The sequence below is a fragment of the Symsagittifera roscoffensis genome, chromosome 4 (genome assembly GCF_963678635.1).
Source record: "Symsagittifera roscoffensis chromosome 4, txSymRosc1.1, whole genome shotgun sequence".
Classification (NCBI taxonomy): Eukaryota; Metazoa; Xenacoelomorpha; order Acoela; family Convolutidae; genus Symsagittifera; species Symsagittifera roscoffensis.
The window spans coordinates 32,329,642-32,356,325 of record NC_087065.1 but is presented as its reverse complement, the minus strand read 5'-3'; the positions used below and the strand labels follow the sequence as shown (position 1 = coordinate 32,356,325).

Here is a 26,684-nt window from a genome sequence, read left to right as displayed (position 1 = left end):
CAGATTCAGTAAAAGAGGATCTAGGTACATTAAAAGACGAACTTGTTAGGGTTTTATCTATCTCGAAGATGAAGAACACAGTATTAGAAGATATACTGACATTTGAGACTCAAGTTTGAACAAAGCAAACAGACGACACGTTCCTAAACTCAAACGCCAAAACTGAAAGTGCAGGAAATTTCATAGGGTATCAAAAAAAATAAAACAGGAACCTCTCATGGAAATTGGCAGTAGGGGAAAAACAGGTGGCGACCCAACAGAGAAGAGTATAAGCTGAAAAAAACGATGTCAGAAAAAATACGAGGCCCCCGTCAGAACAAAAACCAAGTACAATATTAGGAGAATCGATCGAGGAGGGACATATGAAGAGCTGTCCGGCGATGGGAAAAATAAAAAGGAACTGTAATAAGCCAAACCATTCGCTAGAATGTGCACATTGTAACAAACAAACGAAGTGATGGATGAAAATTCTGGTTCAAACAAAAAATTGAAGAATAAAATCTCTTTCAATGTTTCGGTTTTTTTTAGATCATATTTTCTGTTTAACAATAAGATTTTAAGGTTATTGCAATAAATATTAAGCTAGCTATTTAGAGTTTTTTTGATCGATTCGTGAATTTCAGAAATGAAACATGGCTAGGAGTTCTTGTTGTCTTGCTATATATTTTGAGAAATTGTTTTTTTTTGTGAAATAGTCGATTTTTTGTTTCAGTACTTTTTTTAGTTAGATAAACTTTCATTCAGTCTAGTAGATTGACAAAACTGCTTTGCTGCTTTTGTTTAAAATTTTCCAGCAGTTCTATTGGAAGTGCTGTTTATATGAAGAATTGTTGTATATGTAACTTTCACATTATCTGTATATGTATTTTTAGCTTTTTTTCGATGATTTTGTTACTCTGAAAAAAGTATGAGTTTTTTTTAAAGTCAAAGTAAGTTTTTGTTTGTTTTAATGTTTGTTTTGATCAATAATATATCGATGAAGTTGAGCAATGGGTGAATTATATGCGTACCTATTTAAAAGCTTTTTTAAATGGCTAATCAATGTTGGTTGTAAAAAGGATATGTCAAGTTTGAAGAAATCAAACAGGCGACAAAAGCTTTCCAAATCTCGTATGCCGATACTGCAAGTGCAGGAAATTTCACAGAGTCTCAAGTTAAAATAAAGCAGAACCTCTCACGGAAAATGGCAGTTGGAGAAAAACAATTGGCGACAAAACAGAGAAGAGTTTAAGCTGAAAACAAACGATGTCAGAAGTAGTACGAGGCACCGGTCAGAACAAAACCGTGTACAAGATATGGAAAATCGATCGATGAGGGACATCTGAAGAGCTGTCCATCGACGGGAAAAACAAGCAAGAACTGTAATAAGCCAAATCATTCGCTAGAACGTGAAGATCGCAACAAACAAACAAAGTGACGGATGAAAATTCTAAATCAGATGAAGAATTGAAGAGTTTCTTCTCTTTTAATGCTTCGGTTCTTTTTAGATCATAATTTTCGTTTAACAAAAAAAAACTTAAGTTTATTTCGATAAAATTTACGCTAGTTGTTTACAGTTTTTTTGATCGATTCGTGAAATTCTGAAATTAAACATGGCGATGAGTTCTTGTTGTCTTGGTTTTTGTTTTGAGAAACTGTGTTTTTGTGAAATAGTCGGTTTTTCTTAGTTTTCAAATTACCTTGTGGTTAGATAAATTTTCACTCTGTCCAGTAGATTGACTAAACTGTTATGTTGCGTTTGTTCAAAATTTTCCAGCAGTTCTATTGGAAGTGCTGTTTTTATGGTGAAATGTTGTAAATGTAACTTTTGCATTATCTGTTTATGTAATTTTAGCATTTTTTTCCATGATTTTGTTACTCTGGAAAAATTGTGAGTTGGTTTCGAAGTCAAGGTATGTTTTTTTTGTTTTGATGTTTGTTTTAATCAATAATATTTTGATGAAGTCAAGCAAAGGGTAGATTATATGCGTAATCATTTAAAAGCTTTTTAAATGTCTGTTCGTTGTTGGTTGTAAATCGGAAAAAATTTGGAACAATGTAGGCTGCATAACTTTTTAAGTCTGCTTCCGAAGTCTGCTGCCTAAATTTTTAATTTTGTTGGTGTTTTTTGAGTAATAAATGGTTACATTATGTTTTATATCTGTTCTGCGAAATAGTGGTTTGAAGCGTTTCGTTTGAAATTTTTTTTTCAGTTGTTTTTGTTAGTTGGAAAATTAATTGAATTTTTCCATTACTCTTCAAACTTGTACCTTGTGCGGTAGCTAACTTGCTTAATGTTTTATAGAGTAAGAATTTTATTGGCGTTTGAAATCTTTTTATTCCCTGTATTAAGACTTTTAATATTTGAGTTTGAGCCTGTGTCTGAGTTGATAAAGAAATCTTATTCGAGGTAAGGAGTTTGAAAAAGTTTGTTTTTTGGGCTTTAATTTGGTGGAGTTGTCCTGGATAGGGTATTTTGATGTATATTGCTTGTTAAGTCGTGATGTTTGATAAAATGTGCTGTATAATTTGTATCTTTTGTTTGATATGTGTCTGGCTGGTTTCATACATGTGTTCTAATCTTAACATATTGATAATCATTGTTTTGTCTGTGTCACTTTTTTTGTCAATACTTTCACAATGTAAGGTATTTAATTGTACTTCGGAAGTTTCGTTGTTCTCAATTCCTGGTGGGCCAGGGGTTGTTTCAGTTGTTGTGGAATGTACCTGATGAATTTCTCGTTGATGATTTGTTGTGCTACTTCTGTGATTTTCAGCTTGTCCATTTTTATATTGTGAATTAGTTCTATGTGATGCTTGAAATGTTTTGTAAAAGGTGTCAAGTCTTTTAATTGCCTATCAATTACAGCCATTCAACCAATTGCGTTTTTTGCAGATAATTAGTTTATCAAAGTCAAGCATTTCAAGATGTGAAACAATTTATGTTTTTTTTTAACGAAATTGGTTTGCATGCTTTGTGAAAGCAAGCTAGTCAAACCTTGAAACTCTGGATAATTGCAAGCTTATTCCTGTAGGGAATCAGATGGCGAAATTTAAGGGTTTTATATTTCAGTCTTTCAACTGATGAAACCTTGAAATCACGCAAGCTGTTTCATAGAGCAAATCTGCTCCAGAATTTGTTTTCTTAGGCAAGATTTTCGAACTAACACTAAATTATTTCAAAAAGCCATTTGGCTGCCAAAAACGCTAAGTTTTTTGTAATGAGCTAAACAAGCGATGGAGCTCTGAAACAGTTCAAAAGATTTTTTAGACACGAATTTTTCCCGGATTTGCACGTTTTCGTAGATAAGCTATTCAAGCAACAAAACGTTGATATTTTTTAAAAGTTATTTCCTGAAAGGAATCAGATGGCAGAAAACTGAAGTTTTTTAATTGAAAATTTTCAACGCATAAAACGTTTAAAAATTTCAACTTGGTTGTTTGATCGAATCGTTTCACCTACTTTTTTGGCAGAGCTTAACGAGCAATTAAATTGAAAATCTCTGAGCTAAACAAGTTATGAAATTCTCAGTCGTTTCTTTTTATCTGAACAAAAAACTTGGTTCATCTAACTTTTTTCATAATTTATGTCTTTTTTATTTCTGTAAATCTAAATTGATTTTTTTAAATATTTCTGTTTATGTTGTATCGCAAGTGGTGCTAAGCTCTGCTTTGTCTCTGTGTGTTTCTTGCGAACATTTCTGATTGGTTTCAGCTCAGTCTCAAAGTCATGAGTGAGCTAAATTTTTGTTTATATAATACCACTATTGACTCAAAAATAACAGTCACATGTAATTTAATTTATTTTTAAAGTCTGATACCTAACTTTTTCAGCATAAAACAACCGGGCGCCGATTTAGGAGGGCAACATAAACTCTCAAAACTAAGACTGCTAATTTTTTCCCCAAAATTTTCAATGGTTATACATAGTTTTCCACAATGCATTACCACTCAGTAAAAAATAACTCTAAACGCCTGATAACTGTATCAATTTAAGTTGTCAAATTTGAAGATTTGGCTAAATTGTGTAAAAAATTTACATAGTTTTCTAGTCCAGCAAAATTTATTAAGGTGGAGCTGGGCAATGCGTTTTTTTTGTTCAAAAATTAGGTGGACTCTTGTTTCTACTTCGGTAATTTGAGCGTCGAGAAGAACTTTGTTGACTGAGTTTGAAAATATTCCAAAGAATCCTGCAAACAATATACGTGCTACACTTGCTTGTTTGTTTATTTGTGTATGTTTTGCGCATGTGTTGTAGATTCCTTTCAATAGTTAGAAAAACAATCCGAAAAAATTAAAAAATGCGTATAGAATAGTCAGTCTTTCTAAGTTGTAGTAGGGACATCATAGAAAAGCGAGAAGTTCAATCTTTAAGTTAACAAAAACGAAAAACTTTTATAGGTGAAATATCTTGTGGATGGTTTTTTCCACCGTTAACATATATGTAATTTTTTAAATTATTTAAATTGTTCGCTGTAATATTGTGCGTATATATCGGAGAAACCTGCAGTTTCAGCGAGTTTTCTCAATTTTTGGTCTTCTGATTGTTAGGATTTCTTGAAATTATTTTAATCGATTGTGTGTCTCATCTGGAGTATATACCTACTAATTTAAAATCTATGTTTGTGTTTCCAGCGATAGCTTTTATACTTTCTGGTGAGATTTTCTTCAATGGTGGCGTAAGAATGGGGTATTGAGTGAAAAAGTGAAAAGGTAGCATTTATCACTATTTTGGTTTAGCTGCACTGCATTGTGGCTATTTTAAGATCCACATGGGACATCTATATCACAAAACAAGCGCGTCTTGATAAACACGTTGTTTTTGTTGAATATAGGGATTCTTATGTAGCATCGTTTGTCTTCAAAAACAAAAGATGGTGATAGTTTTTTTATTACTTGTGTGATATTTGAGGATGTTTCCTTCGTAGTCGGTAAAATTTGATCTTTTACCTGATAATAAGTATCCTGCAGAAGCTATTTTGAATACTGCTAGTGCAAGAGGTTGTAATATCTGTGTTTGTTCGAGTTAACTTAAGTGATGTAGTGTTTCCAATTCGGATAGTGAGTTTCCTTGAAAAATTCTATCTTTTGTGTTATCTAATTTCATGTCTAGATGAATTTCATAATGGATTGCGCCAAAATAAGAGTTCTTCTTGAATGATAAGTCTTGTAAACGGGTACTGTCTTTGTGTTGTTGTTTAATTTTCCGCCGGTCTGTCCTGTGTTTTTAGAAGACTTATTGGAATGTGTCTGGGAAGACTTGGAAGCTTACTAATTTTCAGTTTTGCCTTTATCTAAAGTTAATTTTAATTGTTTTAGTTCGGTTTTGCAACCTTCGAGGGTAAAATGCAAAAGTCTTTGATGTTGTTGTGGTAAAGAAAATTTTGATCGAGTCATTTTTATGTTTCTATTTGAAAGCTGGGAGCAATGAACTTTTCCTTCTGATAATTTTGGTGTAAACTTATATCCTTTTAAGATTGTAGCTCCTGCCTCTGAATAAAGTGTTGCTAATATTTCTGTCAATTCTATATCTTGTGGTTCGGATTCGCATTGATTTACTTGATTTATTACTTACTTATGTGTTGTTTTTGGTTCATTTTCTTCTCAATCATAGAGTGTAAGTAGATGTTTTTGGGGTTCGGTTCGGGGTGAGGGTATTTAACGAGGTGTAGGTTCTAAAAGAACAAAGTGGAGAGGGTTTTAGGGAAAAAAACTATGAAAAGATACATGTGTAATATAGAAATGAGTATGGATTGTAGTATGTTATAAATTCGAGTTTCTCTTTTGTATATATATCGTATTTATAGATAAGTTCGGTTGTGATAAATGGGGGATATAAAGATTTAGCTGTTATGTTTGGCTGGGCTAGAGGTAGTGGTCGGTTAACTAATTTATTTAGTTTCACTGCTACCTCAACTTTCGGTGTTAGATTGTTTTGTGAATGGATCGGTATATTATGTTCTTGTATGTCTTTGTATATGTCGTGTCTATATTGTAATCGATTTAGTGCCCAATTTTGTAATCTGTTAGTATCAAGATATTGACCAATTAGGGGAGGGGTGCTAGGAATCTATTCCCATCTAATCGTAGAGGAATTTTTGTGGCTAGAACTTATCGATACATATCGTCTAAATTTGTAGGGAAACTTAGAGCAAATGTAGTGGTTGGCGTTCGACTTATTGTTGATGGGGTTGAAGGTAGAAATGGGGTATTGAGTGAAAAAGTGAAAAGGTAGCATTTATCACTATTTTGGTTTAGCTGCACTGCATTGTGGCTATTTTAAGATCCACATGGGACATCTGTATCACAAAACACGCGCGTCTTGATAAACACGTTGTTTTTGTTGAATAAAGGGATTCTTATGTAGCATGGTTTGTCTTCAAAAACAAAAGATGATGATAGTTTTTTTATTACTTGTGTGATATTTGAGGATGTTTCCTTCGTAGTCGGTAAAATTTGATCTTTTACCTGATAATAAGTATCCTGCATAAGCTATTTTGAATGCTGCTAGTGCAAGAGGTTGTAATATCTGTGTTTGTTCGAGTTAACTTAAGTGATGTAGTGTTTCCAATTCGGATAGTGAGTTTCCTTGAAAAATTCTATCTTTTGTGTTATCTAATTTCATGTCTAGATGAATTTCATAATGGATTGCGCCAAAATAAGAGTTCTTCTTGAATGATAAGTCTTGTAAACGGGTACTGTCTTTGTGTTGTTGTTTAATTTTTCCGCCGGTCTGTCCTGTGTTTTTTAGAAGATATATTGGGATGTGTCTAGGAAGACTTGGAAGCTTACTAATTTTCAGTTTTGCCTTTATCTAAAGTTAATTTTAATTGTTTTAGTTCGTTTTTGCAACCTTCGAGGGTAAAATGCAAAAGTCTTTGATGTTGCTGTGGTAAAGAAAATTTTGGTCGAGTCATTTTTATGTTTCTCTTTGAAAGCTGGGAGCAATGAACTTTTCCTTCTGATAATTTTGGTGTAAACTTATATCCTTTTAAGATTGTAGCTCCTGCCTCTGAATAAAGTGTTGCTAATTTTTCTGTCAATTCTATATCTTGTGGTTCGGATTCGCATTGATTTAGTTGATTTATTGCGTACTTATGTGTTGTTTTTGGTTCATTTTCTTCTCAATCATAGAGTGTAAGTAGATGTTTTTGGGGTTTGGTTCGGGGTGAGGGTATTTAACGAGGTGTAGGTTCTAAAAGAGCAAAGTGGAGAGGGTTTTAGGGAAAAAAACTATGAAAAGATACATGTGTAATATAGAAATGAGTATGGATTGTAGTATGTTTTAAATTCGAGTTTCTCTTTTGTATATATATCGTATTTATAGATAAGTTCGGTTGTGATAAATGGGGGATATAAAGATTTAGCTGTTATGTTTGGCTGGGCTAGAGGTAGTGGTCGGTTAACTAAATTATTTAGTTTCACTGCTACCTCAACTTTCGGTGTTAGATTGTTTTGTGAATGGATCGGTGTATTATGTTCTTGTATGTCTTTGTAGATGTCGTGTCTATATTGTAATCGATTTAGTGCCCAATTTTGTAATCTGTTAGTATCAAGATATTGACCAATAGGGGAGGGGTGCTACGAATCTATTCCCATCTAATCGTAGAGGTATTTTTGTGGCTAGAACTTATCGATACCTATCGTCTAAATTTGTAGGGAAACTTAGAGCAAATGTAGTGGTTGGCGTTCGACTTATTGTTGATGGGGTTGAAGGTAGAAATAGGGTTTCTGATAGTGATAGAGAAGTGTCTGATGAGATACATACAGGGTCAATTACCAAATTTTGTTCACCTTGAGTGAATGAATATGTAATCCAATGTGGAAGACGTTGTGATGAAGTGGGGGGTGGGGGTATTAAAAACACTTTCATAGTTGGGGTTGATCCTAAGAAATCCGATGGAATATTGGGAATAATTTGTTGTGAAGTTTTTTGTAGATATGGGGAGTACTTTAAATTGTATCACTAGAAAGAACCAAAGAAATGGGAGATGGTGATGAGGGTATGCTAAAATGAACTCTGGGTGTTGCAAAAAAGTTCCTTTTTCTTCGGGATGGATATTTTTTCTTTCTTTTGTAGATGATTGATTTTAGTTTTGGCTTGGATGTCTGGTTCTTTTAGGATCTTGTTGGAGGGAAGGGCAGATGTTATATGTTGGTTCATTTTGTGGTTCGCCTAGGAGTGCGCCTATATTGATGCGTGTCTTTCTTCGAATGTATAGGAGGTTTCTTGAAATCAAATGCGTGTAGATGATTGGGGTTGACTTGTTTGACTAGAGGTTGGTGTTGTTTGTGGGTCTCAATTGGTGGGGCTTTTTGTGTTGGTTGTTGATTAGAAATTTTGAAATAGTTGATTTTTTTCTTTTTTATGAATAAGGCATGAGATGTTTGGGGCTTGTGCTTAAGGTTTTAAAGATGGCATATTGTGATGAGTTGATTATTTAAAATTTCAGTGCCGTTGTCTGTAACAAGGATTCTCCACAAGGGTTCATCCATATTTAGCTATCCAATGCTCGTAGGGTGTTGTGTATGCATAATAGGCATTACAATGAGGTACTGGATTGAGTACTACGTAGTGGGTAAATGCATCAACTATCAGCATTAAGCAAGAATTTCCTTCTGAGGAGGGTGATATTGTGACTTTTTATCAAATGAGATTATGTGAATAAAATATAAACTTTGTCCTTTAAAGTCTTGTTTTCCTGCCAATTGTTTTTGGTATGGATACTGCTTATGTAATCAACCTGTAATGGAATTCTTAATAATTTTTATTCCAAATTGGTGCATTTGGAAAGTAAAAGTTCTGAATAAAGTTTGAGAAACTTTTTCTGATCCTGCATGTCCTTTCGTACTTAGGAAAAGCGAGACGTGAAATGCAATGAGCATCATACTTAACGGTAGACAGGGTACTTTTTTTTTCGGAGGTTTGGTATTCGAGAACATCATTTTTCCTATTTATTGTTGTATGATTCAATTTTTGGAAATATCAAAGGAGTGTTTTATTTCTTAAAATTGTGATATCTGCTTTTATAGCTTTTGTTATATATTTGTGTCAGGGTTTAAGTTGTCGAACTATAGGGTCAATATTTTTTTTGTTATAACTCTAGTGTTATTTTTTCTGTAGCTCGTAGACAGAAATTTTCAATTGCAGTTTTTAAAATGTATTTTGTCTGAAGGGTCTTGTAGGTTAAAAACATTATTTATAGTGTATTTTGATTTTAAATCAGGGGGTCTTGTTGAAATGTTATTATCAGTTTAATCTTACTTTTCGATTAGAGGGAAAAAATTTTTCCTATTTAGTTTTTGTCTAGGTGGTTTTTGTTGTGTAATGTTTTTGATCCATGATGAATATGGTATCGGTTTAAATGTAGATTGTTCTTATAGATCAACTACGAAATGATTATCTAGGCAAGGTATAATGGAAATTTTTTTTTATTTTATTCATTTTTGCAATATCGAGGTCGGTTTTCACTGCCCATTTGCATTCTAATTGTGGCGATCTTTGTCTTTTGCACGGAACAAATTTTATTTTTTGTGCTGCTTCTACCGTTGTTTTCTTTGTTCTCAGTTCAGGTGGTGTGTTTCGACTAAGAGTTTATGGCAATGCAAACTTTTTTCCTGCTGTCCAAATTGTATGTAAATTTGTAAAATATATGAAATTTCATTAAGATAAGTTGAAATCTTAAAACTATATAATGTGGATTAGACTTATGTGTAAATAGGAAAATCATAGATTTGTGATCTGTAATTAAAACTGTTGGATGTTTTGATCCAAGGAATAAAAATTCATATTCTGTGAGCGTATTCGTTATAGCTGTACATTCTCTCAGAAGTGAAGAGACTCTAATTTCGGCTTGTGTGAATAGTCTTGATTTCGCTGAGATAAGGTTCATTTTGTTTAAACCATTCTGTGAATGTATTAGTGCTGCACCCATTCGGAGGCGTCACACATAGCAAAAACTGGTTGATCTGGATCTGGGACCGTGTTTGATTTTTGTTCATTGAGGAGAGTTTTTATTTCCTCAAAATATTTTAATATCCATTTAAAGATGATTTTTTTTGTCGAAGAGTTTTATCAAATGGTCTTAGATATATTTGCCTTTTATTGACAAATTTTGATGGAGTTTGAAGTTTAAGTATAGCATCTATGCGCAATTTTAATGGACTAATTGTGTTTCCTTCAATAATATGTCCAATGATGATAAGAAGAGTGAGAAAAAAGTGTGATATATCTGGGGCTGATTTCATATTTTCTTTCAGCAAGAAATTTATCAGATATCTTAAACTTTTCAGGTTTTCTTTTTGTGACTGCATGAAAACATCGTCTAAATATGTTATGACATTTTATTAGGACTGAGTGTTTGGAAAGTTTTGCTAATGAAGGCTGAAAAAGCTGCTGGTCCTATTGAAATTCCATTCAAAAGTTTATTGAGTTCATATTTCTGGTTTCCAGTAGCGAATTGTGTTAGGCGTCGTGATTATTCGTCTAATGGCCTTTGATTATATGCGCTGTTCATGTCAGCTGTTGTAAACTATTGTCCGTTTATCTTAATACGTTTTATAAGGACTATTTCTAAAGGCTAATTACATTAAGATTTATCATTTAGTGAGTTGAGATATCTTGCTTCTAGGATATTTTTTAGTGATTCACCCGTAGCGAGAATAATAACAGGGTTTATGAGGCAAGTTGTTTTTGGTTTTTTCTTCTTCGTTTACTGGTGATTTTATTTCATATTGTTTCAGAATATCTGGTAATCTATGCATTTTGTCTTGAAGGTGAACTAGTATTTTACTTGCTCTTTGCTTTTTAAAAACTGAATCAGGTTCAAAAAGTAGTTGCAGTGTTAAGTTTATTTTTCCAACATCAAGTTTAGATGTGGTATAAGCATTTGGAAATTTTAATAATAGTTCTGCTAATTGTTCAATTTTTCGTTGGTTATTTTGAGATTGTTGGAAACTGAACGTAGTTTGAGTTTTTTTGTTCCTTTGTGTATTTTGAAACTTGAATTGTTGGACTAAGATAAGGTGTCCTTATGAAATATTATATGTTTCAATTAGAGTTTTTGTTTATTAATAAAGGACTTTTCTTCAATAAAAATTGTCGATAGACAAATTTCTTGTAGTTTTAAAAAATTAATTAAAAAATTAATGCTTTTTGTGTCCGATTACTTGTTGCATTTAATTCACAATATCCTAGAAATCCTAGTGGTAATGTAGTTTTGTACGGTGAGTTGTTGTATACGTGCAAAGAAATTTTGTCTGAAATTGTATTTTTTGTATATTTGATAGATGAGATTGTTACTTTAACAAACTTATGGATTGGTTTAATTCCAAGGTCAGACGGAGGGAGTTGTTGTTTATTTTGCTCAACATTATATTAGTTATTTACATTTCCCGCAAGGGTTTCAAGTGTTTGCGTTCGTGATTGCTTTTGGGTTAAAAATATGAAAAAAAAAGATTGTATAATAAATCTTTAAAAGAATCTTAGGGATATAGTGTTTGTTCTTGTATATTTATCTTTCACATGTAATTTACCATTTAAAATATTAATGGTGGCATTATATTTTGTGATAAACGGTGTTTCAACGTTTTTTTGTTTTATATCTTTGATATGGAATTTTTGTTTGAAGGTTTGTTTAGAAGCTCGTTTTGTTCCTTTGTCCGGGTTGGGACATGATATAATTGAATTTTTCCGTATTTTCTTCAGACTTAACTTTTGTGCTGTGGCTAAATTACATGATTTTTTATGGGGGCAGTTTTGGATGTAGAGTTTGTATTTCATTCCAGTGGGGATGTTTATAATGTTTATTTCTTCTCCTGAGTCACTAATGAAATCAATTTTGAGGTCTGGTGGTTGAAAATTTTTACTTATTGGCCTTTCTAAGAAAAGGGGAATTGTCCAAATTTTTTTCTTCTTGTGTTTAAATCTTGTTTGTCGGATTTTATTTACATCTAATGTTTATATTCGAACTTTCCTCAATAACTTGTGGGGTATAATCTGTTCTTTTTTGACTATTTTTTGTCTTTTAAAAATAGGTAACGCTTTTATTGTTTTGGTAGTTTTTCGAATGAATTGAAGTTTCGTATTCGTAAGTGAATGAAGCATGTTTTTTGAAAGCGTATTTTCTGGTTCGCTTTCGTCATTTGTTGTTTCCTAAATTTCTGTATTGTCAATACCGGGAGGGTGTGATTAGTTTGTTCGGTTGATTGTAATTGATAATTTTGTCTTTGATGCTTAGGCGTACTATTTTTGTAGTTTTGTTTTGAGTTCATATATTAGGTGCTATTTCTGTGTGGTGACTGAGATTAGTTTCTTTGTCTGTTTGGATAGTTTTTGTTTTGATTCGTGGAGTTATCTCGTGATCTAATATTGTTATTGTTGTAACTTGGTCTAAAAATTTGAATAGTTTTGTGGTCTGTTATAAGAATAATGTCTATTTCTATTGTTTGAGTAATTTCGGTTCCTATTAATTGAGGAATTTCTGGAATGGTCATTTTAACAGTATCTCTTCCGAGAGTTTAACTAGGAACGATTTCTGTTATAAATTGAGTACTCACTTCTGATGGATTTCGATCTTGGGTAAAGATTGCGATATTAGTTGACTACTCGATCTGCTGTATCAAATTTGTGAAAAATTTTGTGAATTTCTGCTTTGTGGAGATCTTCCTCGAAAATTATTTCGTTAAGATGGTTTTTGTCGGTAAATACTGTAGATAACTGGAAGTGCTTTTTGAACTAGAGTTACTGCGAATAGATTTGTTTGGTAGACTTCGTTCTCTTTTCAGATATCGGTAAAAAGATTTATTTGGCTCTCTATGATTCTGTGGTTTGTTTTGATTACCCTGTTGTTTTTACCTGCATTCAGCAAAGCTATGTCCATATCTACGACAATAATTGCACTAATTTTTGAGTGATGGTTTACCTTAAAAGTTTGGGTTTTTTCGTAGACATTTAATATTTGACTAACTTTTTTAACTATTTCATTGTCAGAGTCATGAATATTGTTTTTTTTGTGAAGCTGTTGTTCGAATATTGTTTACATACTGTTTTTTCAAAATTTCTGTTTCTTCTAATTTCATAGTGATTCCAGCTTGTTCTAAATTCTCTACTAATTTTCAGGAATCTATGTCGGGTTCTCAATTTGATGATGGATGTGATGCTCTCTTATTTTTTTGCTAATTTACATAAGTGTTTGGTTAGAGTCATCGTTCCGTCATTTTCGATTTCTATCAAAGACTTCTGTCATTTTCGTGTTTTTGTATCCATGCGTATTATGGAAATAGGACTAGTGTTTTAGTTCTACGCGTAGAGTTACTACTAGTGTTTCATTTTCATTGCAATAGTATTCTTTGTTGTTGTTTATTTCTTTCAGAATCGAATAATTTTGAAATGTCTTGTGTAGGTCTTTTCCAATCTTCTTTAATGTAAATTGGTAAAACTGAAAACCAGTTTTGGGTTGTGCCATTAAATGTGGTTTCAAATAGAGCTAGTCAAAGTATCCAATTTTGATGTATTGGGGTATTCACTGGTTTAGGTCCTATATTTAAAATTAAGTTAACCGTGACTGCGTTTAAATATTCTCCTACTGGGTATTCAGGATCAGTTCCTGTAAAAATCATTAGTGGTTTATTGGACGATAATGATAAATTACCCATGAGCTATGGATTAATAGTCATTTGGAGTGATTCTGCTGCATTCTTTAATTGTGAAAAATTTGTGAGTTTGTTTTTTTATTTCTTCTTGTTGTAAATAATATGGTAATTTGATTTCATTTTGCATCTGATTTGGTTGGTATTTTTGTGTACTTATAGGGTTTTGTGATTGGAAATTATGATTGTATGAAACTGAAGTTTGTCTTGATTGTCGTGTTTGTTCACTTCGTTTATAAGGTTCAAAAACATCCGGTTGATAGATAGGGTCTGAATGATTCATATTCCAATTATTTTTTTAGGGGTTATTATTAAAAAATTGTTGGCATTGGTTAAAATATTCTTTAACTTCTGAATCTTGTGATTGAATTCTCGTACATTTTCTATTAATGATCTTTTTTTTTATGTTGAAAAAATTGAGAATTTTTGCTACGATCTGTTGTAAGTCGTTGTTGGTCATTGAAAAAAACTGAGTGAGCGGCTTATTGGGGTATCTGCTGGTTGTAACCTTGTGATTGTGTTTGTTTTTGACTACTTATAAAGGAGGTTTTTGTTATCTTGTTTTTCGCAAAAAATTGTAGTTATGGTCTGAAAAATTGTTTCTTTTTGAAAATTTTTGTTTATTTGTTTGTCGCGTTTTCATTGCTGGTCCATAAGTTTGGTAATCCATTTTAGAAAAATTTGGGGCAATAGATGGTTTTATTGTTGGTTGTATAGCTGTCTGTGGAATTGCAGTATTTTTTATTATGTGGGGTGGTAATTGTAGGACGAGTGGAACAATTGCTAACTTGTGTTGTTGTCCGCCTTGTTTCAACTATTTCCTCATGATCAAAATGTGATGGGGTTTGAATGTCTTGTTGTGTAAGATTTCTTGTTCCGTTAGGTTTTCTTGTGTGTTGATGAATGTGGACTTCAAGCTGTTATTTCCTGTTCTATCAGTGAACCTTGCGTTATAACTCAAAGGTGTAGCATCAAAAATTAGGTGGAGTTATTTTTACATACTTTCATGTATGTACAGAAATAGTGTAAATTACTGCATTTGATATATCGGTTGTTCTATTAATAAATGAAAGATGAGACCAATCAGGGTTCTAAATTAATTTGTTTGGTCTGCTAGAGTAATTTCATTGTCCGTACTTTGTGGTCGAAAACAATTTCTTGGTGTTGAAAAGAAATCAAAATTGTGAACAAAGAAAATCAGTTTTAATCTATGCTATTTTTCGTTGGAGATCATGTTTCACATTTTGTGATATATCAGTACTAGCGAGGTTTTCACGGATTGTAACTAAGAATTTTGAGAAAGATAAAATTCTTGTCTAACAGTTTAGCGTCGCGATATTTGAAGTGGTGTTTCGTTTTGTTTTTTTTTTTCATTTCTAATATAGATACATAACCATAAATAAGAGAAAAAAATAGTTTATAAAGATTGAATATTACTCTCTGTGAAATTTGATGTTGTATTTTTTGATGTATTTTGTGGAAACTTTTCAAAGTTCTATATCTATGTCGTCTGGTTGTATTTGATGTATAGATTGGTTTGGTTGTGCTGGTAGGATTTCCATAGAAACAATTACGTTTTATGATTTAGTATTACAATTGCCTTTACGAGAGTGATCGAGAATTTGTCTTTTTATCTTGATTTCAGGAAACTCCTGTTTGCATGAACTTCTTCCTTTTTCGAAAAAGTTTACGTTTAAGTTGTGACAACATTGTACTTGTCTTCGAGCGAGATCACTTTGTGGAATATTATCGGGGGAACGTTTTGAGTTATCGTCAATTTTTTTCCCTAATCGGTCATTTTTTGTACCTTAAAATTGTCAATGTGTAACTTTCAGTGTGTCTCATTTGTTGATTCCAATCATACATTCGTACTGGTTTGTTTTTGTATTGTTTTTTTTATTTCTGCGTTTACTTTTATTTGATAATGGTGATGTAGATTCCGAGTCAGAAAAATATTTTTGGTGTTCTATCGGGTTAATCTTATTCATTGAATGTTTGTTTTTGCATTGTTTTCGTATCTGAATCTGAAACTGCGTTAAATGTTTTTTAAAATCGTTTTTTTTTTTGATAATTTGTTTTATTCTAGCTATCATTGTTTTTTTTCGTGCTTGTCTTTTTGACCAGATCTAACCTATTGTTTGTCTATGCGGTGTGATTTCAAGATCATAACTTTTGTTTTTAGTTAGAAAATTATGTATTATGATTGATTGTTTACTGCTACATTTTTTTGTAGTTATCTTAACATAGGGCATAATTTGTCGTGGTTGATGGAATGAAGAGAGAGTAGATTTGTTCGTGAGATTGATTTTTCCTTTTTCTTAGTTATGTTTTATTATATCATGGGCTTGCTTAATATTACCTAACGGTTTCATTTGTGATCAAGGGTAGAAGAATAGTAAACCAATCCATAAGGTTCAGGTATATTTAGAACACAAGTAGATCGTTAGATACTATTACAGAAGTTATTAATTGTTAATGGTTTAGCGTGGGTCATCTAAGAGGAAGGGTTCAACTGAAGGATGAGTAACCGAAGCTCTTCAAGTTTTGTCGTAATTAAACTAGTTAGTTTTCAAAAAAAACTTGTTAGTTCTCGGTCATTTTAAGGGTTGGAGAGTGAATCGACATTTGAGTTCGTCAGACAATTCAAATTGTGAAGTGGGGAAAACAAAGTTGTTCTGATTGATTCAGCCTTGATGATCAGAACAATTAAATGAGATAGAATTAAGTTAATTTAAAGATCCAAGGATAGCCTTGGTGATCTGTTTTTGAAATAAAACGTGATTTATTGAAAGCGAGGATAAGCCTTGATAATAATTAATTTTAAAATCCAGGTTAAGGAAAAGTGCTAAAATTTAAATGATTTTAGTTTTTTGGAAAATTTTTGGTTATGTTTTGGGTGATGAATCGGGGATGAACAGAAAGTGATTTCTTGAGAAGCAAGAAATTTGTATTCAACTTAATAAATTATCGTTAAACTTTTCTACGAACTAATTTTGTAATTTTTCTCCAATATTTTAATTCTTCAAAAGTTTTCAATTTATTTCAATGCAAATTTGGAAAAGAACGAGATGAAAATCTTTTTTTTCGGTCGTTATTTTTTAAATAATAGGTTATAAAGCACCAAATAAGTTATGAAGAAGTATTTTTCAAAGAAATTTTATGTTAAAAAATGAAAATTTAATTTACTGCGTAAAGTATTCTGAACACAAATGTTTGTTGCGGTTTTCGCCGTGCTACCATAGAGTAGTTTGCTGCGTCGTTTAGTCGTTGTTTGTCGCCGTGAACTCGGTCTTCGTGCATTACCTGGTATTTCTTGTATTGTTTGAAATTTTGGCGTAGGTTTATTGAAACTTCTATTAAATTGTCTATTCCATCTAACATTTTGCTGTTTTGCAATTGTCTAACTCTAATTCTAATAGTCTAAATCTAGGTTTGTTAAGGTATTGTTCACGACTTTTGATCGCACCAGATGAGTTATGTACGAGTACTTTACCCATAGATTAATTTCAGATAAGGTCCACCGTTTGATCGTCGCGCTATCTTATTTTCGGCCGGATAGATTCGTGCAACTCTTACATCTCCTATCTCTTGGAGTTTATCCGGAAGGAGAACAACTGTAGTCTAAGATTTATTCAAATTATTCTGGTGCTGAAACTAGAGGTAATTTCAGCACTTACAAAAAAGTGTCAATGTTAGTTATGAACTATGATTGGTTAGTTAGTAATATTTTGTTTTATCAATAATATGATCGGTTTATAAATACTTGCTTAGAACTGGTTCTACTATGCACCACATCGCGACAACTGCTTTTCCGCTAATAACTGGGACTGCTCATTCATATCTGAGTAAAACTTTGTAGTTTTAAGGGTAAATAGTTTGCAAAAACTGGCATTTTCAAGTTAGGCGAAGACAATACTTCCATCTTGATTTTTCCGGCGGCATTTTCTCGATTTTTTTTTCGTTTGCCGATTTGTTTGTGCCATGTGCCGTTTGTCGATTTGATCTCCGAGAGGAAGTAAGTAGACTGTTAAAACTTCTGTTGATTGGCAGGTGATGATCAATAGTGCTCGCGAGGACTACAGACACGCGGCAGCCAGAGCCTCCCTTCTCTACTTCATCCTCAACGATCTGTACAAGATCAACCCCATTTACCAGTTCAGCCTCAAGGCTTTTAGTGTCGTGTTTGATATGGCCATCAAGAGGGCGCTGCCTGCCAATGCAGGTGCCAATACTCCGGAGGACTCCATCAAAGAGAGAGTGCGCAACCTTATTGACCAGATCACATACCAAGTCATCCTCTACACTACTCGGGGTAATACCTACACGCTAATTCTAAAATATATCGTTTTAACGCGCATATTTTACAAATTCCCCCTTGTTCCCAATTGTGAGTACTTGAATTGGCTCGCGAAAATAATAATAAAAAAATCTGGTGAAAGCTGCGATCAAAAATAATTAAATTGATTCGCAAGTTTTGACTTTTTTCTGACAGGTTTTTTAAGCGATGATTTTTTGAAACATTTCATGTAGCTTGAGAGCTTGGAAAACTTTGCGAAACGTTGTTGTGGTTTACGAAAAATTATTTAAACGACAAAACGTTGATAGCTCGAACCGAGTCTTGGAAAACGTATTGTTTTCTCAGGCAGTTTTTTAAAGCGGTTGAACTTAAAAATATATATTTTTTCTTCTTTACATGGAAAAAAAGCACACAGAATTTCGTCATTTTTTTGAAGCGGATTGAAATTGGAAGCATCGAGAGCATAGATGTTTTTTTGGAAGCATGGATGTTTTTTTTCTGAGCACATTTGTTTTCAGAATGATTTTTTTCTGAGCACATTTGTTTTCAGAATGTTTTGTAGTTTTGTGTATCGGATCTTGGAAAACCATTGTTTTTTTTCACGGGTTTTTCAAAAGACAAAAAATTTGAAAGTTTTCAAAGTTTGCAAATTTTTAACGTATTTATGACAAAGCATTTAAATTTTAACGTATTTATGAGAAGATTTTAAATCAAAAAAACTGTGATGTAATTCAAGTACTTAAGATGAAAAACGTCGAAAAACGATTTAGATAACTTTAATTTAAATGCAATAGTTTGTAATAACTTAAATTATTCGATAGCTTCAAAACAGTTTGCAAAAACTGATGTTCTTTCGAGTACTTTTTCAAGTTGAATTGTTCGATAAGTTGAATCATCTCGGGGAATCAAACTTTGATTCGAGCAACCTATGCAACCGGTGAAACGATTTTTTAAAAAATTTTTTTTGACGATTGAACCGGTTGAAGACGGTTTGTAGAAAATCGGTTCCCAAAGAAGTTTTTTTGTCAAACAGCATCTAATATTTGATTTATTTAAATTTTATTTGATATCTTGATTTATTGAAAAAGTTAAAACTATTTAGAGCAAGCCTTTTGGAACCTGATCTAAACTATATTTTATGATTGGATAAATTAAATGTTTTACCAATGTAAAGTATTTAATATTAACCAATCACAATCCATCTAACTAACAACCCACTTATTTGTAAGTGCTGAAGTTACTTGTAATTTCAGCACCAGAGAGATTTGAATTTAACTTAGAAATTAGTTGGACTCTCCCGAGCACTTCAGCAGCCGCAATAAACCAGTATACCCTAGATCTATTGAGCCTAGCAGAGACTAGTTAAACAACCTGAGACTAGATAGTATAAGAGTAAGATTAGGATCGGTATTAGACTAAGAAGTTGCACGAATCTATCCGGCCGAAAATAAGATAGCGTGACGAGCAGACGGTGTACCCTATCCGAAATTACTCTATGAGTTACACTTCGGTCCTAACTCATCTGGTGCGACCATAAGTCTCGAACAAGACCTTAATAGATTAGAATTAACCAAAATAGATTAGAAATTAGACAAAAACATTTACAAAATGTTATACGACAATAATTTAATCGAAATGTCTCTACGACTCAATAGATCAGAGCCAATATTCCGAACCATAACAGAACTACCCGGAATTGGAAGAAGACCTCGAACCAAAGACGACATACGACAAAGTAGAAACTTGCCGTATAGTTATATGATAGTTCGGCAAAAGCCAGAACAAACTTTTATATTTAGAATACTACTTGCAATGAATTTAGATTTCCATTTGCAAACATAAAACCTTGAAGTTACTCTTCAAAATCATTTCAGGCGCTAAACAAATTTATTAATATACAATAACGATTGATAAAAAGATCTAAGATCGTTCTCCTAAAACTCTGCAGTAATATACAAAATATGTTTGAAAAATATTTATTGAAAAATAAAAAATAAAAATTAGTAGCATGACAATAAATGGTTAGTAATCATAAATCATCCTGTTGATTCCAGCTCCATCACCTAAAACATAACAGCAATCATAAACCCACTAATATCATCAAAACACTAAATCTTTCCTTTACACACATTTAAAATTTTATTAAAACTTAAATTCACTTAATTTTAAAACCAGATCATCAAGGCTTATCCTTGGATCTTAAATCATTTTCTACTTAATTAAATTTCAAATTTGATCATCAAGGCTTATCCTTGGATCAAACAGAACAACTTTGTTCTCCCCCACCCACTTAATTAGTGTCTAACGACCTCAAACGTCGATTCACTACCCAACCCTTTCTAAAGACCCAAGACTAATAGAAATTTTTAAACAAAACTAATCATTCAAATTAGGGTAAACAGTGAAGAACTTCGGTTATTCATCCTTCACTTGACCCCCCCTCTTAACAGACCCAGGATAAATCTTAGACTTAGTAAGTTTAAAATAGTATCTAACGAACTACTCGCGTTCTAATTATACCTGAACCTTGTGGATCGATTTACTATTCTCCAACCCTTGAACACAATCACTACCCCTAAGTAAGATTAAGTAAGTTAACACCTTAGCTTATACTAGTCACGAGAAAGTAAAAATCATTCTTCGGAATCGATATACTTTTCTCTCCAACCCTGAACAAATAGACCCAGGTTAAGCTAACCAAAAAATCGTAAGAACTAACAGTTTAAGAAAATAAAAATCATTTAACAACCTTTGCATCCGTCATTCTAAACCTTATGTCATTTAAAAACCTAGGAAATAAACAAACAATCGTTTTACACAATTGTGAAATAAATAACAAAAAATACGACCTTGTAATCACACCTCATACACAAACAGTTGGATACATTCGCACAAAACGACAAACACTAAAGAGGAAAATAATAACTAAACAAAGACAAATAACACGAAAAAGATTTTCAAAAAATCGAAACGCATTTTCAGAATCAGAAACCAACAGTTTAGACGAACTTTACAAACTAAAAGAATCAATAGATAAAAATTGCCCAATTCACGATCAATTATATTTCTCTGACTCAGAAACAACTTCAAATTCATCACAAAGAGGAAAAAGAAGAATAAAAAAACAGTACAAACACAAACCAGTACATCTATACAATTGGAATCAACCAATTCGACACATTAATAATTACATATTAACAGTCATCGAACGGAAAAATGAGTTCAACGCACACCCCAGGTGAAGAAACTCCAGATGATGATGAAATCTTTCCTTTTATAGTAGACGCAGATACTGATAGAGGACAACACATATTTTGTCAAAATTTACTCGTAAATTTATTTGAACCCGGAATCAGTCCATGTAAAACAGAGTTCCCCGATGTAAAAATCAAAAGACAAATCATAGATCACTATCTAAAAGATATATGCAACATAACACAACAGTATGGAATCTGCTCCATAGAATTCACCTCACCAAACCATAATAATAGAAAATATACAATTCAAACAGACGATCTTGATTTAGAATTTTCAAAAGTTTTTTCAGAATATATAAAAAGCATCCAATACCATAACTCACAAAGAGCAAACTCCATATTCACCAATGAAGTTTTCGCAATAATATATAGTTATATTTCGATATTAGAAAACGAAATCCCAATAACAAATGTCTCACCGACAGAAACATCTAAACATTTGAAAGTACGACATGAAATCACACTACTCTCTAGTTATTTAAACATCATTAAAGAAAATTTCACGAAAGACGACGTTTCACAACATACAAAACACGATCTACAAAAAATTTTGGCATGGTTCATAATAGATTATTTCACACACAATATTGATTTAATTGCACAAGCAAGAAAAAATTTTAGACCCCAAAATTCGAACGATGATACCGCTATCACAGAACAATCAGATTATGTTTGGGACCCCGAATGGTCTCATCCCGCATTTATAAGCTTTCCACAATCAATCTCAAGTCAAGCAATAGGTACAATATCTTACATAAGAGATTATGTAAGAGTAATACCATTAACAATTGATGCAACACCATTAAACTATAATACATTTTTACCCGATACACAAAATAATAGTTTAAACTCTACAGTTATACACAATGAAAACCTCAATGGAACTAGGAATCTTACTCAACAAGATATCCAGACACCATCACACTTCATAAATGAAGAAATTGTACACACAACAACTACACAACAAAGTATTTCACCAATACGCCCAAATTTAACAACACCAAGAAATACAAATCCTTCACAAACACAGGTAACCTTACAATCAACCGTTAAACCTTCGGTTGCCCCTAAATATTCACATATGGATTACCAAACATACAGACCCATGACAATACCATCAAAAACACGCAAAACATTCACTAGAAACAACTTTGCAGACCATAATTATAATTATACACATCCATCAAAAACATATAATCAACCACAAAGAAATTTTAACCAATATACAAGATCTCGAAATTGGGATAACCCAATGGCCCAACCTAATTCAACAAATTTCCAAACAAATCCTCCACGGGATCACAGTGAAAATTACCCATTTTTTCAACAAAATAAAAATAAAAAACAGACATCTTATCAAATGGATTATTTATCCTCAGATGATGATTTCTTACAACCAGATATATTTGCACAAAATACTCAAGAATATCGTAAACAAGGAATACAGAGAACACGTACAAATCATAGAAATTTTTCTCCACAACCAATAGATGCACAAAATCAACAACCAATTAAACAACAAAATCCAATTAATACACAATCTTTTCAACCAATTCAACAACAAAATCCAATGACTGCACACTCGTATCAACCATCACAAATGCAAAATGAAATACCACTCCCATATTATCTCCAACAACATGAAATAACAAGAAACCAACTTTCAAATTTTTCTCAAATGCCAAATGCAGCAGAATCATTACAAATGACAATGAATCCATACCTTATGGGTGGATCATCAATAACATCAAACAAACCTTTAATGGTTTTCACAGTAACAGACCCTGAATACTCTGTAGAAGATTATTTAAATGCAGTAACAGCAAACCTGATTTTAAATATTGGACCTGAACCAATTAATACGCCACTACATCAAAATTGGATACATCGACGCACAGCGTTAATACAAACAACCTTAGATGGCGCAGCCCAAAAATGGTTTTCAGTACTACCTCTAGAAATAAAATCAAACTGGAAAAGGTTTACACAAGAATTTTCAAAAATGTTTGACTCCGAAAGAAACAAACAACAACAAAGAGTTTTATGTAATGAAATTCGCAGATTACCAAACGAAACCATCAAGCAAATAGCAGTACGAATCGAAACACTAGTTCGAAAAGCATATTCATTAAATACACATGACTATAAAAACACAAAGATGACAGAAATCTTAATGATGACCTTAACACCACAATTAAGGAAAATAGCAATAAAAAAGAGAGCATCCCATCCTTCTTCAATTCGAGAACCCGATTTAGATTTTCGAAAACTAGTAGACAAATTAGAACAAGCAGAAATCACGATGAAACTAGAAGAAACGGAAAATCTGAAATTACAATACGTTAACAGAATTGAAACGACTCCCACTAATATTAATAATATACAGGAATCAGAGACAGACCTCGTTGAAAAAATCACTGAAATACTCAATATCTACGAAAAGAACCCAAACTTTAAAGGCAAACCATCTTTCAAAAAATGGTGTAATTATTGCCGACGATACGGACACAGTATTTCCGAATGTAGACAAAAACAGCAAGACAATCAAAATAAACCTCAAAAATATAAAGAACCAAATAAATCATTCTATCAATACATGAAAAAAGATCAAAATCTACCGAACAAAACAGTCCACAGCAACAACAGTTCAGGAAAACCACTCCCGAACAATACAAATTATACAAGAAATCAATCACCATATAACTCAAGTTATAGAGGAAGATCACCAGAACGAAGAAACACGTATAATTCATCACAAAATCACTACAATAGACCAAATAGTCGAAATAACTACTCCAGATCAAATTCAAATACACAACGATTTGTTTCTAGATCTAATTCCCAATCAAGAAATAACTACTATCCAAACAACCAATCACGAAATTCATCATACAATAGGAATAGAAACTACTCCTATAATCGAAATAGAAGTTATTCAAACAACCGAAACCAGAATTACCCGAACAATCGATCAAGGAATAACTCATATAATAGATCGAACTATAACAGACCAAACAATAATTACCAAAACAGATCACGAAATAATTCACAAAATCGACACTCAAGTTATAATAATCGTTATAGAAATTATTCCCAATCACCACACCGGAATAATAATAACTATAATAATTCTAATAATCGCCACAGAAGTAGTACACCTAAACATCAAAGACAAATCAATCAAGTACAGTCAAATCCAGAAACAACATCAGACCCTCCAGGTATTGATGACACAGTAACTGATACGTTACAACTCAATCAAATAAACTGTACATCATCAGATTCAGAAAGTGATACTGAAAACACTCTTTCTATCAATATGATAAAAGTCGAAAATGACTATGAATCTGTTATATATGAAGAACCTTTTTCATCACACATATATGAAAATCAATCAGAATTTCTTCAAAATTATTACACTACACCCATAAATTCCACACCAACGACGCAAGAAACAAACGAGATTAACACTACAGATCAAACCAATAAAAATACCAAAACAAAATGCTTGAATACAAACCACATTTATCAAAATATACAAAAAGAACAACCCAAAGAAAAAATTTGGACAATACCATTTCTCTTAGAAAGCCCAAGAAACAAAGAATTTCAACCACCAGACCTTGAAATAGATTTTTTAATTGATTCAGGAGCAGAATCAAACATAATAAACATCCCCACATGGAATGAAATAAAAACCTTACACCCAAAGCTAACACCTCTTGAAACCTCCAGTAAGTTAGCAACAGCACAAGGATCAACATTGATAAACTACGGAAAAATCCAATTATTTCTCCTCCCCACCAGAACAATGGAACAAAGCAAAATTTTAAATAAGCCATTTAAACAAATATTCCATATCACTGATATTAAATAAAATATCATTGGAATACCATTTATTTCGAAGTATATACCAACAATTAACATACTAAATAGTAAAATATTAATCAAAGATAAATATACAAAAACAAAAGAAACATCCTTAACATTTTTTCAAAGATTAAATAAACAACCACCATTCTTTTCAAAATTCTACCCGATATTTAACCAACAAAGAAAACACCTAAAACCACTATCAGGAAATATCTATAATTTTTCAATCAAACAAGTTCACCAATATGATAAAGAACAAAACAAACAAAAATTTTATATGTCAGAATTTGAATTCAAACCTATTCACAAATTTTTCAAAATCACAATATCATCAATAAAATATTTGAAAAATTCGAATTCAGATATTATTTCCTTACATGTCTATAACAACACACCTTACCAAAAAACATTACCTTTAGGACTTTTAGGATATTGTGAAACCAACGCTACAATATCACCAATACACGAAAAAGCCTATCGCGTAAATAATATACTCCAATTACTAGATATTTGCCAATCTACAATTCTTAATGAAGAATTATCTATAAATAATATAATAAGTAACGAAAACAGAAATACGGATTATTTCACAAAAACTCCATATTTCAAACCTACATTCAACATAAGTAACTACACAGAGGACCAACAGAAATTTTTAACAATGTTTAATTTCCAACATTCACAAATAACACAAGACGAATTCGAAAAATTAGCCAAACAGCTAATTAAATATTCATCAGTCTATGCAACATCAAAATTCGACGTTGGAAAAATCAGTTCATCACTACATCTCCCGTTAAAACCAGACGCAGTTTTCAAAAAACAGAGAGCAAGTAAAGTACCAATTCACTTACATGATAAAGTAAACAGATTACTCGACATTTTAGAACAATACAACATTATATCACCAGTAAACAAAGAAGAACAACCAAAAGGCAACACATTCATCAACCCTGTTATCATACTAGCTAAAGGAGAATCATTGAAAATCGTTCTCGACGCTAGATACCTCAATTCACTCATAGATGAATCAAAATGTAATTGGCCCATTGAACCAATACAAGTTATTTTAACAAAAATAAACGGCAAATACTTTACAACCGCCGATATGAATAGTGCATACAATCAAATGCCACTAGATGAACAATCACGACGTTTAACACAATTTGTTATCGGAAACCAACAATATGAATTCAACCGCTTATTCTATGGAATATCCATAGGACCAGCAGCATTTTCAGCTTTTATGAGCAAAATTTTTAGACCACTAATACTCAAGAAAAACGCAATCACCTATTTAGACGATGTTTTTATGCAATCACAAACAAAAGACGAGATGTTCAATGTTTTAGAAAAATATCACCAAATACTTCAGAACGAAAATCTGAAGGCCGCCCCCGATAAATCACACTTCTTTTTGACAAGAGTTAAATTCTTAGGACATAATATAGAAAGAAAAACAATCACTCCATTGAAATCACGCATTGACGCTATTAAAAAACTTCAACCACCAACAAATAAAAAGAAAATCCAAGAATTTCTTGGAATGTTAAACTTTTTAAGTAAATATGTTTATAAAATGCAATTACATCTACGACCATTTTATAACATCCTTAGACAACAAAATA

General features: G+C 32.2%; 1 protein-coding gene across 1 annotated transcript in view; it reads left to right on the top strand.

Moving 5' to 3' along the window:
* Positions 1–26,684, top strand: part of LOC134844184 (dynein beta chain, ciliary-like) — a gene marked incomplete in the record, with an annotated part of 486,199 nt that overhangs the window by 171,597 nt on the left and 287,918 nt on the right. Inside the window, 1 exon segment of the mRNA XM_063860749.1 lies at positions 17,680–17,941. Within this exon segment, the coding sequence (XP_063716819.1) occupies positions 17,680–17,941 (262 nt within the window).